This window comes from Haliotis rufescens, unplaced genomic scaffold (genome assembly GCF_023055435.1).
Source record: "Haliotis rufescens isolate VD_foot unplaced genomic scaffold, xgHalRufe1.0.p SCAF_10, whole genome shotgun sequence".
Classification (NCBI taxonomy): Eukaryota; Metazoa; Mollusca; class Gastropoda; order Lepetellida; family Haliotidae; genus Haliotis; species Haliotis rufescens.
In genome coordinates, this window is record NW_025963780.1 from 37,395,484 (window position 1) to 37,413,119 (window position 17,636).

The 17,636-nt window shown below is 40.1% G+C and overlaps 1 protein-coding gene across 1 annotated transcript; it reads right to left on the reverse strand.

The window, feature by feature from the left end:
• Nucleotides 1-1,512: 1,512 nt before the first annotated feature.
• LOC124131157 (helix-loop-helix protein 13-like) lies at nucleotides 1,513-10,225 on the reverse strand. Its single transcript, XM_046494257.2, has 2 exons — nucleotides 9,500-10,225; nucleotides 1,513-3,198 (listed from the first exon to the last, which is right to left on the reverse strand). Exons 1-2 carry the CDS (start codon nucleotides 9,993-9,995, stop codon nucleotides 3,089-3,091), a joined length of 606 nt encoding a protein of 201 aa, XP_046350213.1. The 5' UTR covers nucleotides 9,996-10,225; the 3' UTR covers nucleotides 1,513-3,088.
• Between the last annotated feature and the right edge of the window lie 7,411 nt (nucleotides 10,226-17,636).

Here is a 17,636-nt window from a genome sequence, read left to right on the forward strand (position 1 = left end):
TGGTGTGGGGGTCAGGACAAAGTGTGGGGGTCAGGACAAGGTGTGGGGGTCAGGACAAAGTGTGGGGGTCAGGACAAAGTGTAGGGGTCAGGATATGGTGTGGGGGTGTTGAGGTCAGGACAAAGTGTAGGGGTCAGGACAAGGTGTGGTGGTCGGGACAAGGAGTGGGGGTCAGGACAAGGGTTGAGGTTCAGGACAAAGTGTTGGTGTCAGGACAAAGTGTGGGGGTCAGGACAAGGTGTGGGGGTCAGGACAAAGTGTGGGGGTCAGGACAAAGTGTAGGGGTCAGGATATGGTGTAGGGGTGTTGAGGTCAGGACAAAGTGTAGGGGTCAGGACAAGGTGTGGTGGTCGGGACAAGGAGTGGGGGTCAGGACAAAGTGTAGGGGTCAGGACAAGGTGTGGTGGTCGGGACAAGGAGTGGGGGTCAGGACAAAGTGTAGGGGTCAGGACAAGGGTTGAGGTTCAGGACAAGGTGTTGGGGTCAGGACAAGCTGTGGGGGTCAGGACAAGGGTTGAGGTTCAGGACAAAGTGTGGGTGTCAGGACAAAGTGTGGGGGTCAGGAAAAAGTGTAGGGGTCAGGACATGGTGTGAGGGTCAGGACAAGGTGTGGAGGTCAAGACAAAGTGGGGGTCAGGACAAAGTGTAGGGGTCAGGACATGGTGTAGGGGTCAGGACAAAGTGTGGGTGTCAGGACAAGGTGTCGGGGTCAGGACAAAGTGTGGGGGTCAGGACATGGTGTGGGGGTGTTGAGGTCAGGACAAGGTGTTGGGGTCAGGACAAGGTGTTGGGGTCAGGACAAAGTGTAGGGGTCAGGACAAGGTGTGGTGGTCAGGACATGGTGTGGGGGTCAGGACAAGGAGTTGGGGTCAGGACAAAGTGTAGGGGTCAGACCAAGGTGTAGGTGTCAGGACAAGGAGTGGGGGTCAGGACAAAGCGTAGGGGTCAGGACAAGGTGTGGTGGTCGGGACAAGGAGTTGGGGTCAGGACAAAGTGTAGGGGTCAGGACATGGTGTGGGGGTCAGGACAAGGTGTGGGGGTCAGGACAAGGTGTGGGGGTCAGGACAAGGTGTGGGGGTCAGGACAAAGTGTAGGGGTCAGGACAAGGTGTGGGGGTCAGGACAAGGGTTGAGGTTCAGGACAAGGTGTTGGGGTCAGGACAAGCTGTGGGGGTCAGGACAAGGGTTGAGGTTCAGGACTCAGTGTGGGGGTCAGAACTAGGTGTGGCGGTCGGGAAAAGGTGTAGGGGTCAGGACAATGTGTGGGGGTCAGGACAAGGTGTGGCGGTCAGGACAAGGTGTGGGTGAACAAATGCACACTTGAACTAAGTCACTTGCCCAGGGTGACACCACATGCTTTGACACTTGTGTTTCAGCTCTATGTGTTTCCACCATCTGGTCTCCTACTATCGGATGAGTGGGTGCCAAGGGTGAATGTACTGTACACTCGGGGTCGTGACAACACTGCCACAAACTCTTACACACAAATCAAGTTAAGACGTACAATCGTTGTAAGTATTTATTTAACAATTGCAATAAATATCCACATGCATCAACAAATTGAATGAACATTTTGTGTACTGGGAAACAAATAAAAATAAAATAATAATTAAAAAAAGAACACTTAATTCAAAATATATTGCACTTGTTAATTGAGATCACTCATAAACATGCTCTCAACATGACATCTTCATTTCGGCTCCAGTTCAAAGAAGTGATATTAGCGCTAGGACTGTCGCAAATCCTCAGCGGGTCCCAGTTAGGACCGACCTTTTAGAACGATGCGTGAACGGTCTCTAGCTTTTGCTGACGGTGGAACCGAGACTCAGTTCCGATCAAAATCAGCGGCATTATTTTCGTAATTTTCCGTCCTTTCATTCGAAAAATAATAAAGTCAGACTGAAACTAGTGTCCAAGACACTGAGAACACACGCAAGTTAATTATTTTCCCATCTCCACAATGCTCCCCGGCAACAAGTGACGAGAGGGGTATGTGCATATTCTGCAACCACATAAGAATGTTGTTGTTTTTTAAAATGAAATACATGATCATTCGTCAAAACGTGCACCTTTCCGTAATCTGCAAGACGGCATGTCTCGGAATGACACGAGTTGGTCGAGGATGTCACTTGTTGCACGCGTAGGTCATGGCGTGGAGGCCTCGAAGAGTTCTAGAGAATCCATGGGTCAGTCTTTGGCACTTATATTTGATCGTGGTGGCAACAAGAACTTCGTGTTTGTTCCCTGTTGTTTGTTCCACGCACGTGTTGTTGGCGGTACACAAGCAGTTCCCGCGACGCGCACGCACGCACACACACATCACACGCGCGCGCGCGCACACATACACATAAACTCGGTATTTGGTTTTGCATTTTGAAATTTGTTGAATTCAACCTCTTCTTTTCAGTATATAGCTTTGTCTCGAAGCTAAACCCGTCAGAGTTCATATGTTTAAAGGAGCTATGAGTGAGTGAGTTAAAAGTTAACGTCGCATCGGCATTATTTCAGCCAACAATTTGATATATACTCACCGACAAAAGAAACGCGAATACCATACATGTTGGATAATATATCCAAGAATTACTCAAATTCAAGAGATATTAGATTGGTTCGACGCACAAGCGATGTGTGTTGTGTGAACCGACGTCACGAACGCGTCACATGTGACGTCATAGATCCATGACTCGAGATGCTCTATTTGTCTGGTGCAGGATTAGCGTGTAAAGTTTGGAAATCACGTGCATCATATCGCGATAAGAATAGAGACACTTTAGTAACACGTGACTGCTTGTTAGTTTTGTCATCAATTGGTACACATTGGAAACATCACTTCTTAACGATCACTCGTCACGATATGGCTGAAATATTGCCGATGTGACGTAAAACTTTAACTCACTCACTCTTAACGATCATACTCTATATGTTTCTATGGTTCGCGTTTCTTTTGACGGTGAGTATATATACAATCGTATCATGAAAACAAGAGCTATGAAGTTTCAGTGGAGAATCTCTCCACACGTTGACAGTGACTTTGTTCCCAATATCATGTCTTCCCACGCACACCCCTCAGTATTGTACCCTGGCAGTCATCAGTCCTCCCCGGGGGTGCCTCGGGCTGTTGAGGGGAGGGACGAAAGGAAGGGCCGGCGTCGCACCCCAAGGCTCTCCCACTTCACCCACGACAGCCGCGCGGTGAGATCTGAGGAGAGAAATGGTGTATGTGTGAATGGAAGAAGGAATATCTTGGATTTGGAGGTGAGGTGAAATAGAGTTTACGTCGCGTTCAAGATTACTGCACTTTTTCAGCGACGTGCTAGCCCCCTGAGAAATACCATGCCGCATTGTTAACGTGAATACCCCACCCGTATACTGACACACAGAGTGTTATCCACGAAGGAGGTGCTTGAATATTTGGATGCCCCAGCAATAAATTAAAATTCTCTGTTGCGTGGAGAAATCTAGACCTGAGACAAAGTCTGTATTTAAAATTCTATCTTACCAGTTATTATATACTAAAGCGCACTTGAAAATCAATCAAAGGAAACATGGATATGATTTTTTGTAATATTTATGAAAAGGCGTTGTTTTATTTAATTACGTTACAGATCAGCCTACCCCAAATGACGTATGCGTTAAAAATAATGAGAATATTGTTTTTTGTTGGTACTTATTTCAATTATGAAATTCTCTTATAAGCAGCTAATAATAGAAAAGGAAGAGATTTGGGCTTTCATTAAAAGATAACGTTTTTGATTTCGTTTCTTTCTTCCGTTAGACCGACAGCTAAAGATATCATTTTATTTTTATTCTTATTTCAACTCATGTCTCATGGTGGCTAAAAATGAAACACAGAGGAAATGGTTATTCGATTATGATGTATTTGACATGGGTTTCATAGTTGTTTTGGAACTAAAGTCTGCAGTGTTTCGGCGACAGTTTTCAGCCTAGTTTAACGTTTTTATAACGGCTGTAATTTTTTTGGTCAAATCCAATTTTCATAGGTATACTTTATTTAGTTATTGCCAGGCAGTTTAAAACAAAATATCGTTGTCACCGCATATAATATCTATACTACTCCATAAAAACGTGGGTTTTTTTTAAATATTGAACGATACCTTTGGTAAACTATCGATAACGCCTTCATGAAATTTTACAATGATCTCCGAAAGAAATATATGAAGGATTATTTTATAGCAATGTCACCCATACACGCCTTTGTAGTTATTCTGACGACAAAGAACGAATCTCATATGTTAAACCTTTCTCTATATAATAAGCATGCATTAGCCTAAAGAAATGAATTAATTAAACAACGTGTATATCCCAATGTGTAACATTTATGGTTGTGTCTACATGCGCAACTCTCTCTTGTATATGGGCCGGAGGCCTTTTGTAAAAATAAAACTACTTTTGACTTTGACTTTGACTTTGAATATATATTTATTTTCAAAATGCAGTTAAACAAAAGCAAAATAACTTTGTTTATATTGCATGGGACGATTTCCCATTTACGACCTTAAGTTTGCAGTGTTTCGGTGACTGTTTTCAGCCCAAAGTAACGTTTTGATAATGTTTATATTTTTTGAGTCAGATGCAGTTTTCAAGTGTGGCCCGGCGGTGTACTTTCCCACTCTGATGTCTCCACTGTACAATGTTAAAACATGAATAAATTATGTACTTAATACCACTACCTATTTCAGGGTTTATCGGTCGATATATAAATATTGTGTACATATAATGCATGATATATACCAGTTTATGTTTATATACCTGATATATATCTTAGATTATATATTTTAGTATGTTGGGTTAAGCTGTGTATTGTATCAGTAGCCTCCTACCAGGGGCAGCGTGGCCGTTGTCCGGAAAGTCGGACACAATAATGTGTATTTCTCACTGTTGGTTATTGAAATTCAGTGTCTGGATCCGGATCCGAATTTCCGGATAAATGAAGGTTTTATGTAGTATATATTTCGTTTCACGTAACTATTGACCTGTAGGCGTGGTTTCCGGACAGCCACTGTACATGCATATCGTGTGCACAGCACAGCACATTAATATATTTTGTATTTAAAATGGGCATGTGGCCTTTCCATGTACGAAAAGATAAAGATATCAATATATAATACATAATACGTATGTGAATATGTTATCAAATGTTCGTCTTTGGTTAAAAAATACATTTTCACCCGGCAAATTACAATTAAGTGTAGATGACTGTCTTTGATTTAATATTTACCCATTCATATTCCATACGCCCCAGGACTTAAACACCTCATGGATTTCATCAAATATAAATATAACATTGAAAGATCTGTTCTTCCAATCGTGGAACAGTACTTGACGGTCAATTCTTCATTAAAAATTCGCAGCCCTCGAAAAATATTCACATCTCCCAAAAATGATTTCATATCCTGTATTTCAATTTAGAACACCAAACCTTAATCTAGCTGGAATCTGAAAGATAGCATGGTTTTTCCCGAGAGGAGAGAAAGTGCCGTCCCTGCAATTCAACAGATATCGGAGACGAATTTCATTCTCTGTTTAAATCTAACGCCCTCGAAAGAGAAAGATCAGAATACAACTTTTTCAACAACTTTTATGTTCATCGAAATTAAAAGGTACTGAAAAAAACTTTAAATTTATACAATTGCAGTTTAAACTGTCAACACGAGACAGTTCCTCGTGTTTTCCGTCATACCGCCTTGTCATCAGGTTTATGTAACACATAGCGGGTATGTTACCTGTGCTATTGTATCACCGTGTGTAGTTACTATGAGAATAAAGGTTGATTGAAAGGTGGATTGTTTCATAATCCTTTATCCTTTTCTACCACGGACATACATGGATTGTGTGCAAAGCGTGGCACATTGATAACATATTTGGTCTCACTTTCGTCGCACTTCCCTTTAAACAGGAGGATATAATTGAGAAACGGGTCTGTACTAACAAGTAACTTCGAGGTCAGACAAATTCAGCCATATGTAATATTCGTTTATGATGAACAATTAATTTTCATCTGGTCACAATTCTCGTTATCATTTTAGTGCATAGATGTCTGTCGTTGATATATTTATTGATGGGAACGCGTCATATATATTTAGCTGGAATATTGCTGAGTGCGGCGTTAAACAACAAGGAAACACACGATTATTATTCAAACCGGATGATGAATAAACATAAGCTATGTCATTATAACAACTGATTTTATACAATTTTATTTGGAGACACTTTTAATGTTTGAATGTTAAATTTGAAAAAAACCCATAAAACTGAACCATTTTAAACAATACTTATCAATTTGGGTAATGAATACTTGAATAAAAAGCAAAAATAATATCTTGTTTTTTTACCTTACAAAACGAGAGGTCCAGAGGATCCCCGATAATAAATTTTAAGAGTCCTTACAGAAAATATTAGGGTCTTGTAAAGTAATGAAATGGGGAAGTGTACTGTAACGTTTGATAATTATTGTAATTACAGGACCTTTATATATCTTGTAAAAAATTGGTACAATGAATAGTATTGTGCGTCGAGATTTCACACGCAAAGTTTTTTGTCTAGACGCATATTTCTTGGTCGTGTAAAACCCTGAATATATCTTTGTTAGTAGAAGTAAATAAAACTGTAAATATTTTTATCTAAAATGATTTTAATATCCTATGGCTTCCTTTTCTATTACTTTTTAAAAATTTTATAGTTAACAAATAATATTATTCGGTGACTTAAATAAAAAAAAGAAATAATTCAGATATTATTGTAAGTGATCGCATAAAAAACGCCATGTTCCTTCCTCTACCCATGTGCTTTGAAGTTTTTTCATGACTGAAATATGTGAACACATTCGGCCGGACAAAAAACACAAAATATTAATTTTATGCCACATTTGGAAAATTATGCATCAGCCAATCCGCAAACCCAGTAATAAAATAACTTAGCTATATAATTTACAATTATATGTTTACTGAAGGTGTATGTTTGATCTAAAACAATCACATGTATACAGTTTAGACGCGTGTTTTGTATATTTAATATTCAGGTATTACACCGATCTTCTTCAAATAGTTTGACTCAAATATTCACTGCCTGTTTGTTGAATGTCTTACCATACGAAACACAATACACATCTACAGATTCCTATTGTTAAAATTGCTGAAATACGAATTTTCCACTGCATATACAGAGATGTTGCACAACAGAGTAATGTCCACGACATAAGGGATATATTCTATACACTTCAGGGGCTGGAGAAGGATTTTCGTTATTTTTAGCGTGGTATATAATGACTCATTTAGAAGATATACGTGTCGATTTTTTAAAGCAACTTAGAAGATTGCTGTTGCCCTATCATGTGTTTATTTTATGTAATTATATTCATTCGATGAAGACATAAAGTACATAATCTAATTAGAGTACTTCATTTATTACCATATTTATGCAGTGTATGAGTGATAGGACAAAAAACTTAATCAAGTTTGTATCTGTAGAAATACATATCCCTTTCACTTTATAAAATCGCCCATTTTGCCTAGTTAAGTTACTTACTTAAATATTTTGTTATAATTGATCAAAAAAGATATATTTAAAGCTGTTTAACACAGAAACAACCGAATGTACAGGTGTGCTTGAGATGTTTTATTTGGCGTTTTAATGGTAGGAAAAAATCTTAATTAATTTTGAATATGTATATAATACATATCCCTTTCACTTAATAAAATGGATATAAACATTATCAGATGTAGACTACCATTGAGGGTTGTATTTCTCTACTTCCGAATGCAAGAGAAATCAGAATGTGCTCCATTTCCGTGTGTGTGTAGAAACTTCAATTTTATTTTAATTCGATTTTATTCATGTATTTTGGATAGAGTAAAATGATGAAACGTTTTTCGAGAAAAGAAAATAAGTTTGATTTTTAAGGATACTAGTAATTTAAGCTTAATAGAGTAGGTGCTTTGATTTTACCATTTGTAATATCAGTAATTTTTATAGAGATATATTTGATAAAGATTAATAAGGATTATTGTGAGAATTTAATAGAGTAAATACATTTTGATACTTCCCTGTCACGCGTGTCAATGACCTCACGGGGGATGCCACAAACAACAACTCTTATTTCTGATTTATATAGAACACAGGTAAACAAGAGCAATATCAGCATGTATAAACATGTATTAAATTAATTTACTTATACATACGAACATATTTTAAAGATTTACGTATACAGTGTTGACATTTAACATGGCCAATGATCAGCAGTGGTAATACCTCGTATAACTGAAATAGCATATGCGAATATAAACGCTGATGAAATACTAAGATTAATAGTTTCAAGCAGAAACAAAACACTATATGGGAATCGTCTCGTGCAATATAAGTAAAGTTATTTAGTTTTTGTTTAACTGCATTTTGAAAACAAAGTATATTCATGAAGGTGTTATCGATCCTTTACCAAAGTATCTTTCAATATTCAAAAAACATTCTTATGGAGTAATATAGATATGCTACTTGCGGTGACAGCGATATTTCTTTAAACTGCCTGACAATAACTCAAGTGAGTGAGTGAGTATGGTTTTACGCCGCTTTTAGCAATATTCCAGCAATATCACGGCGGGGGACACCAGAAATGGGCTTCACACAGTGTACCCATGTCGGGAATCGAGCCCGGGTCTTCGGCGTGACAAGCGAACGCTTTAACCACTAGGCTACCCGACCGCCCCCAATAACTAAAGAAAGTATACAAAATGGATTTGACAAAAACAAATTACAAACGTTATAAAAACGTTATACGTGGCTGAAAACTGTCGCCGAAACACTGCAGACTTAAGTTCTAAAACAACTATGATACCTGTATCACATACGTCTCCATCGAATAACCATGTCCTCTTTGTTTCATTTTAGCCACCTTCAAACATGGGTGTATATTTTCTTTTGTCCTGCAGTGTAGTATACATATGCTACTGTAGGTGACAGTGATATTTTGTAATAGCATTGAAAGAGGTTCCGATTTCTTATTCAGGTCTATTCATATAACGAACAGACTAAGTGAGAATTGTTTTACGTCGCCTTTGGTAATATTACATCACTATCACATCAGAAATGGGCATCACCATTTTTGCCATTATGAGATTCGAACCCGGGCATTCGGCGTAACGAGCAAACTTTGTAATCACTTGGCTCCCCGCCGCTCTTCAAATTTACAGATTAAGAAACACTTCAATAAACCATATTGTAGTTTACTAAATGTAACTATTAAGTAATAAAGTAAACTCTCTATTATAGGCGGGGGCGGTCGGGTAGCCCGGTGGTTTAAGCGTTCGCTCGTCACGACGAAGACCCGGGTTCGATTCCCGACATGGGTAGAATGTGTGAAGCCCATTTCTGGTGTCCCCCGCCGTGATATTGCTGGAATATTGCTAAAAGCGGCGTAAAACCATACTCACTCACTCACTCTATTATATGCCATTAATTTGAATTATGTATGTTAAAACTGTATTTACCGCTTGTGTTCCATATTGCCTCGCTGTGTCCGTCCGTCCCTTGTCTCAGACTCTTCTCCACGAACTCCAGGGGGTCCGCACGTGACATTAGGATGTCCCTGAGTAGGGCTATGTAGGCAATGGCGAGTCGGAGGGTGTCTATCTTGGACAGGCGCTTCTCGAACGGAAATGTCGGAACGTGAAGTCGGAGTTCCTCAAAAGCAGAGTTGATATTCAACATGCGTTTGCGTTCGCGTACATTGGCCGCATATCTCTGGAAGGGGGGTGAATCGGGCGGCATCCCCGGACCCTGGGAGAGACACATATTTTCATCATCGTATCCCCCCTCGCCAATCTCCCGGGGGTTACGCGCGGCGTAAGCGCATGCTGGGTAATCGGGGGTGTCGGGGTGGTACTGGGCGTAACCATCGTCGTAGCTGTAGTTGTTGTAGTTGTCCTCGCCGTCGAGGGCGTTCACATCGGGTTGCACGTAGTACGAACACGACTGAGCCATCATGGTACTTGGATTAAAAAAGTCTCGCAATATAACTACAAAATAATTAAAGCTGGTTCACCACTGTGTCCAGACCCAAACTGTTCAGATGGACAGGTAGAAATGTACTCAAATTAATACAGTTCAGATGAAAAAAAACTTTCAGTATCTACTTTCAAAGCTTTACTCCTTCCAAGCCTCCCTATGCCTATCAAAGACTTCCTTCCAAACAGTGGATCTGTGTGTGACGATCAGCTGACTCGCACTAATTCCAGGTCTTCACAAAGCTATTGAGCCCTGTAATGGACTTAAATGCCAACAAACCAATATTCCTTGTAATTGATCAAGCAGCCCGAGTCTGCTTTATATACAGATGCACTTTCTCCCCATCACAACATGTCAATACCAACTGGATGCTAATTATGCCGCCAATCCCTGCCCGACGGCTTTCAAATCCCCTCTGTCCGATCAAGATGTTCTGTGTATGAAAAGGTCTTTATCGCTCGCCCCAAGGTGTCTACTAGTGTTCCTAAACACGAGGACAATTGTCCCCCATTTTGTTACAACACTTTTCAGCCAAATCCTCTTACAAACGGTAGGGCGTGGGGACCCTGGGGTGGGGGCAAACCGCTGAGGGACTACGGATGCGCCTCGCTCTGAGATGGCCACGCGCTACGCTCGCGCTGGCATGGTGTCACCTTGGTATTGAGATAATCTGGTCAGCCGAATTTTGACAGGAAATTTTCTTTATGGCACGCGCCAGAAAATCTGTTGGAAGCATTTGCATGGAATAATAAGGAAACGTATGTGTTTTCAGTACTGTTATCAAGTACTTAGAGAGATCCTCCCCTCTAACGACCTGACTCATGGTGTTAAAAAATTAGCGGTTTTTTTTCATTTTTCTTCGTGTAACAAACTGTGTTTAAAAGTTGTAGTTTCCAGCCGAGCAGATTTAAAAAAAATAATATATTTTTTTTAAAGAAATGACGAGATCGTGTTGTCACAATGTGTCACGCGGCTGACTGCACGTCCTCGTGCCACCACATCGTTGTTCAAGCTACCACATCCTCGACTACCAGTGCACTATATCTCCATTATGTTTTAATAAATATCATAAAAGAATGGCAGAACGTAGCGCTTATTCACCTCAAGGCTATACGTGATAGCACACGGAGAGGTGCGGGGAAAAATCACAAACACCATATGAAAACCATTATTAATTTACTTTAACAACAAATTCAATATGTTATCATGGTAGGTAACATTTTTTAATTGTTTGGGTGCGACAAAGTAGACACAATTCATGGATAACAACTTCTTTCATACTGTAAAGGCGACGTTTCGGTACAGATCCTTATGCCGTTGTCAAGCAAGACTGTTTGGTTGGGGTGGGATGGGGTGGGCTGGGCTGGGCTGGGCTGGGTATGCATTTGTTAAAAAGCGCCCCCCACCCCCTTTGACCCGCCACTGCTGAGGATTTACAGACAATGCAATATGTTCGGTCATATTTTGTCATTTATTATTGATGTAATGAATATCGGGATGTTTAAGAAGCATCTAAAAACAATGGATGACAGTTGCAAATAATTATCAGTAAGAATCCTTGACCAAAAGCTGATAGAATCCTTGACCAAAAGCTTATAGAATCCTTGACTTAAAGCTGATAGAATCCTTGACCAAAAGCTGATAGAATCCTTGATCAAAAGCTGATAGAATCCTTGATCAAAAACTGATAGAATCCTTGACCAAAAGCTGATAGAATCCTTGACCAAAAGCTGATAGAATCCTTGACCAAAAGCTGATAGAATCCTTGACTTAAAGCTGATAGAATCCTTGACCAAAAGCTGATAGAATCCTTGACCAAAAGCTGATAGAATCCTTGACTTAAAGCTGATAGAATCCTTGACCAAAAGCGATAACTCTGTTCATCACACCAATGTACTAAGGTTGTCTTACTATCTCGCTACTACATATACAAAGGGGTGAAACAGGGGTGGATGTTTTCAAACATTGTTAAATATTTGAAACGCCATGCTACACACCCATACTAGGAACTACAAGGGTATTAAGTCGTCTCAACTGACATTCACATGATACATTGTAATATCTAGGTTTGGATAATATACAATTTATTGCTTGAGAGTCTTTTTCACATATACCTTATTTTCGTTACACTGAATGTACACTACCTTGTATAATACCTAGCTTATTGTAACCTTAGAATTTCTTTGCACAATTTTAATGTAAATGTATGTCGCAGGTCCAAAGACGGTGATATTGTGAACTCTGTTTGTATAAACTTTTCATCCGGAGGATGAATACCATGTCAGGCTTACTTATATGTGAAACGTGTTCCCATTTAAGCTGTAAATTCTCCCCATGTTGCAAGGTATTTTTAAAGACCGTCAGTTAATGATAAATCTGCTCAAATCCGGAAATCCTGATATGATCCATGCTGTTTCTGTATTCTGTATTCTTAAAACATGTCTTTATAATGAGGAATGTGTAACTTGATTTAAAATCTAACCATGTACATCACGTGACAAATGTTAATATCCAATCTGCATTGTACTGTTGGCCTTGATGCCTAAATTACTAAATAAACTGTCTAAATAATACCTAGATAGTTACACGAATATATGTTTTCCAGACATATGTTGTTCAAAAAACGAAGATTAATAATCCGTCTTGCGTCCAACAAATATAATTATTTTACAATTTGCCTTATCAATTCTACGTTTCCGTAAGTTACTGTAATTGTTCAAAGGCATTTAGCCTCTTTAGTAAATCTTCCTTATTTCTAGCCAGTATTGCAGTATCGACGACATTAAGGGGTACACACACATACTGATATAATGTGATATGTTACACTAGACAATAAAGGATGATGATACAATTGATGGTTTGTTTGGTTCAGACTTTATTATTGACAGGACGCTGTGATAAAGTCGAATTATTGCTGACTGCGGCGTAAATCAACATTCATTCACTAATTCATTTACAGATTTGTTTGTGGAATCCAAATGTCTCGTAAGTACAGTTTCCAAAGTGTGTGACAAAGATCCGCCCCTTTCCTCCAAACCCCAGAGCATGTATGTAATAAATCTGTCAGCCCCATTTCATTCTAAGTCCCTCCGGGGGCATGGGTGGCCCAGCCGTCTAAGGCGCCGCGATTCGCTGTGCAGAGTTGCGTCCCTTGGGCACGCCAGGATCCTATGATTGTGGGATCGTATCCCGGTTCGCCCCGATTATGTTTCTAGGTTTGTCAGCACCATACCCGTGCTCGTGGGTTTCACCGAAGTGGTAAACGTCTGAGACCTGCATCACTTCGGGCTTTCCTCCCACATTAAGCTGGCACGCCGTGATATAACTGGAATACTGTTAAAAGCGGCGTTAAACCCAACTCACTCACTCACAGTCCCTCCTCAGCTCAGCCTGCACTCAGCCTCTATTCAGCCTGAAATTACGAGACACGTTATCATAACCGGAAAAACTGGCGTGATTTTGCAAATCAGGATATTCATTGCATGCCATTGTTATCAGTTTTGAAGTTAAGATGATGTGGCTGGGTAATAATGAAATTAAATTCAACCAACCTATACCCATTTATTTAGAAAGTTTTGAGAAACAAATGAGTATTTTTATATGGCCCGTTCCGTTAATTCTTTCGATAGCTTATATCATCAACGTTGCTCACTGCATTTTCAATTATCGATGAGGACCCGTGAAGATCCGAGTTAGAATTGGTCTTCAACAACCCGTGATGGTAAGAGGCGACTAACGGGATCGGGTGGTCAGGCTCTATGACCCGGGCTTGTAAGAGGCGACTAACGGGATCGGGTGGTCAGGCTCTATGACCCGGGCTTGTAAGAGGCGACTAACGGGATCGGGTGGTCAGGCTCTATGACCCGTGCTTGTAAGAGGCGACTAACGGGATCGGGTGGTCAGGCTCTATGACCCGGGCTTGTAAGAGGCGACTAACGGGATCGGGTGGTCAGGCTCTATGACCCGTGCTTGTAAGAGGCGACTAACGGGATCGGGTGGTCAGGCTCTATGACCCGTGCTTGTAAGAGGCGACTAACGGGATCGGGTGGTCAGGCTCTATGACCCGGGCTTGTAAGAGGCGACTAACGGGATCGGGTGGTCAGGCTCGCTGACTTGGTTGATGCATGTGATCGCATCCTTATTGCGTAAATAGGTGCACATGATGTCAATCACTGGATTGGCTGTTCAAGACTTGATAATGTACAGACGGCCATCATATAGCTGGTACACTGCTAAGTGCAACAACAAACAAACAAGCATTGATGAATTTAGATTTATTTTGATATTTGATTTGATTTACAGATATTTTGTCTCTTAGTGTTATACACATTCTTTCCAGCTGAAATTTTACCCGGTTCGAATCCCACATTCAGCCTGATTATGTTCCTAGGTTTGTCAGCACCATCCCCGTGTTCGTGGGTTTCATCAAAGTGGTAAACGTCTGAGCCCTGCATTACCTCGGGCTTTCCTCCCTCATCAAGCAGACACGCCGTGATGAAACGGACATGTTGTTACTGAACACAATGTCTCTAACTGTCATTGATTTTAGTCATACTTGATCTTATGTCATGTCATATCATTTATTGCAGACAATATTATCTATACATAGCAAACATTGTCCTACCTGCAACAAATAACGGGCCCAAAAGAAACTGTGAATATGATTTTATTGTATACACAGTTTCTTTGTGTGGCTAGTATATATCCATCACTGGGCACCAAACGAAGTTGTGTATATCATAAAATCGTATTTAGTTTTTTAGTTTCCTTGTTTTGTTTCTTTTTGCTTGTTGGGATCGATCTTTTGACCCGAACAGAAATCGTTTTGAGATTATGAGCCCCGGAGTTTACAGTGCAGTGGCATGACTTTCAGGCATAGCCAGCGTTTATAAAACAAAGTTACGAACACCAGTAATGTTGGTACCAAACTAATTAGCACCAGTCAATCAGTTCCAATCCTAGCAACTCGAAGTACTGACAATAATCGTCGTTCTGGGCCTAGGTAGTGCTTGTAATACTGACGTTAACGTCGACGCTTACTACTGACAGAACAAAATTCTAGACTAGCACTTAGTCTATAAAAAACCCATTTCTTTTAAACAATTGTATTTTTTTAGTAGAACCGTACTTCCTCTGGTTTAGTTTGATCTAGACTTGCCTCCACCTTTAGTACAAAAAAATAGTTCCACAGCCATGGCGCAGGACAAACAAAATACGGGTCATACTGTATGCTAAAATTACTGCCGACACTATATTGACGTTCTTTTGCTTGCTATACTTATTCTTTTCTAAAACAAATTAAGTTATAGTTTGATATAAAAACTATTGTTTTATTAAAAATGTGTAGATACTGGCATATCTTTATACGCACAGTTGTCAGAGTGAGTGAGTGAGTGAAAGATTATGGTATGGTCACTATTGCAGCAATGGAAGTTAGACACTGGTGTTTAACATATAACTTTTACAATCAGTCCTGGTCCAACCAATAGCAAAATCTTCCCATTACTAGTTTCACGTCAGAATATTTCTTGGTGACCCACACAGATAATATTTCATATTCGACCAAGTGTTGGCTTGTTCTGAAACAGAGGGTTTTAGTCATCAATCTAGCTTTTCCCTCAAGATTAATTCCATATTAAAGTCAAAAAAAAAAAATAAATATCTCGAATGGTTTAATACTTTTCTTTTAACAATATCATCTAAAACCAGTCCACTGTACATCGTATCTACGTATTGACATCGTCAAGTAAGGACACCTCAATAGTACCGTTACGTCCTCAATTAACGCGAACAACGCGTTAACCTTCACCTTATTGTGAAGATGTCACAACCATTGCACGGAACAATACATGACACTCGTCAAGACTACAGGCGCTGTGTTGAGCTCATGTCGCTGTTTTGTTAGCGATAACGAGACAGCTCCTTACATCGCATCATGGTGGCGAAGGTCAAGCAGCGCCACGTGCCTTGACCAATGTGTGTGACAGTTGGGGGCGTGCCGATGGGGGGCGATATGATTATCACTGGATCCTGTGAAGGACGCCTCCTCTCTTACGAGGGAATATTGTCATATGACAATGATACGGCAATATGGCAATCTGACACTTAATTAAGACGGCATTGACAAAATATGATTATGTAATACAGACATGCCAATATCATTGATCAAATCGGCGTTAAGGTAACACAAAGTCTCATTTCGTGTTGGACATCTCAGTTTTAACAGTCAACCTCATCGTTATATACTGACAGGCAAAAGAAAATATGCACCCATGTTTGCTAGTGGCTAAAAATTAAAAACAACAACATCGAAATGGTTATTCGATGCTTTTGTGTTTGATACGGGTATCATAGGAGCTATTACATACATCTATCAAAGAGTATCTGACGACAATCCAGCCTAGTTACTTTTCATAATGTTTTTATTTTTTTATTTAAATCCAATGCCCGGCATTTTAGAATATAGGTAGCACCAGTGCGGACAAGAAACTGTGCAAATTAGGTAGAACGAGCTTAGTTAAAAAAATGCCATTTTGACACGCGCTTTGATACATGTGATGATTAAACGGTCGTCTCTTACAGATGAAGAAAAAGATTTCCAAGAAACGTATCTTGCATCTTTGTTGAACTGCTTGATTCTCACAACGTCAGCGTACCAGTTGTATAACTATACAAGAACATGATGATGAATATCAATACAATTTACACCCATGAACGATTTATTGAAACAGATGCACATTTTCGTAAATTCTATATTGCATGACAGATTAACCATATTCATATGAAAGAATCGGATGTTCTTTAACTTCTTTTGAGTAGTATACATTCTATGTGCCGAGCTTATGTGTTTTATTTGTTGTTTAACGCCGCACTCAGCAATATTACAGCTATATGACGGCGGTCTGTAAATAATCGAGTCTTGACCAGACAATCTAGTAATTGACACCATGAGCATCGACCAACGCAGCTGGCATACAATGACATGCATCAACCAAGTCAGCGAGCCTGACCACCCGATCCCGTTAGTCATCTCTTACTACAAGCATAGTCGCCTTTTACGACAAGCATGGGTTGCTGAAGACCTAATCTACCCCGGATCTTCACGGGTCCCTGAACGTGGTAGGGATATCTTTGTGATCTCTCTGTTGCAGATATATATTGCAGGGAATTCGAAGTGTAAGCACGTGCGTTTGTGCTGCGCGGTGGCTACGTCACTGCTTGGAGCAGTTACTAATATGTGCTGCTATAATTATTTAAGACTGCACTATCTCCCCAACGCATACTGTCATAATCACAATGTTATTTAATTCAAAACCCTTTTGTTATCCAAAAATCTAACCTAAGAAATGAATGTACATTTATTTTCTATGGATACGGGACCGAGTCCGTGGTCTAGTGGTAGAGCGTCCTCCCGGAGAACGGAAGGTCCGGAGTTTGATCCCCGGCCGCGTCATACCAAAAGACGTTAAAAGATGGTATAATTGTTACCCTGCCTGCTCAGCATTAAGGGGCTAAAACAAGGAGTCAGTATACTGTGTCTGAGTGGGGTATTCTCTTGAACGTGACGTTAAACCCCATTTCATCAAAGATACATCAAATATATTCGCACAACAAAGAAAG

What these genes read in the sequence shown, in the direction of transcription:
- LOC124131157 (XM_046494257.2), bottom strand. Translation starts at nt 9,995, where the DNA reads ATGATGGCTCAGTCGTGTTCGTACTACGTGCAACCCGATGTGAACGCC. An exon ending in GGCAATATGGAACACAAGCG is followed by an intron (nt 3,199 to 9,499) that starts GTAAATACAGTT and finishes TTCTCTCCTCAG; the next exon opens with ATCTCACCGCGCGGCTGTCG.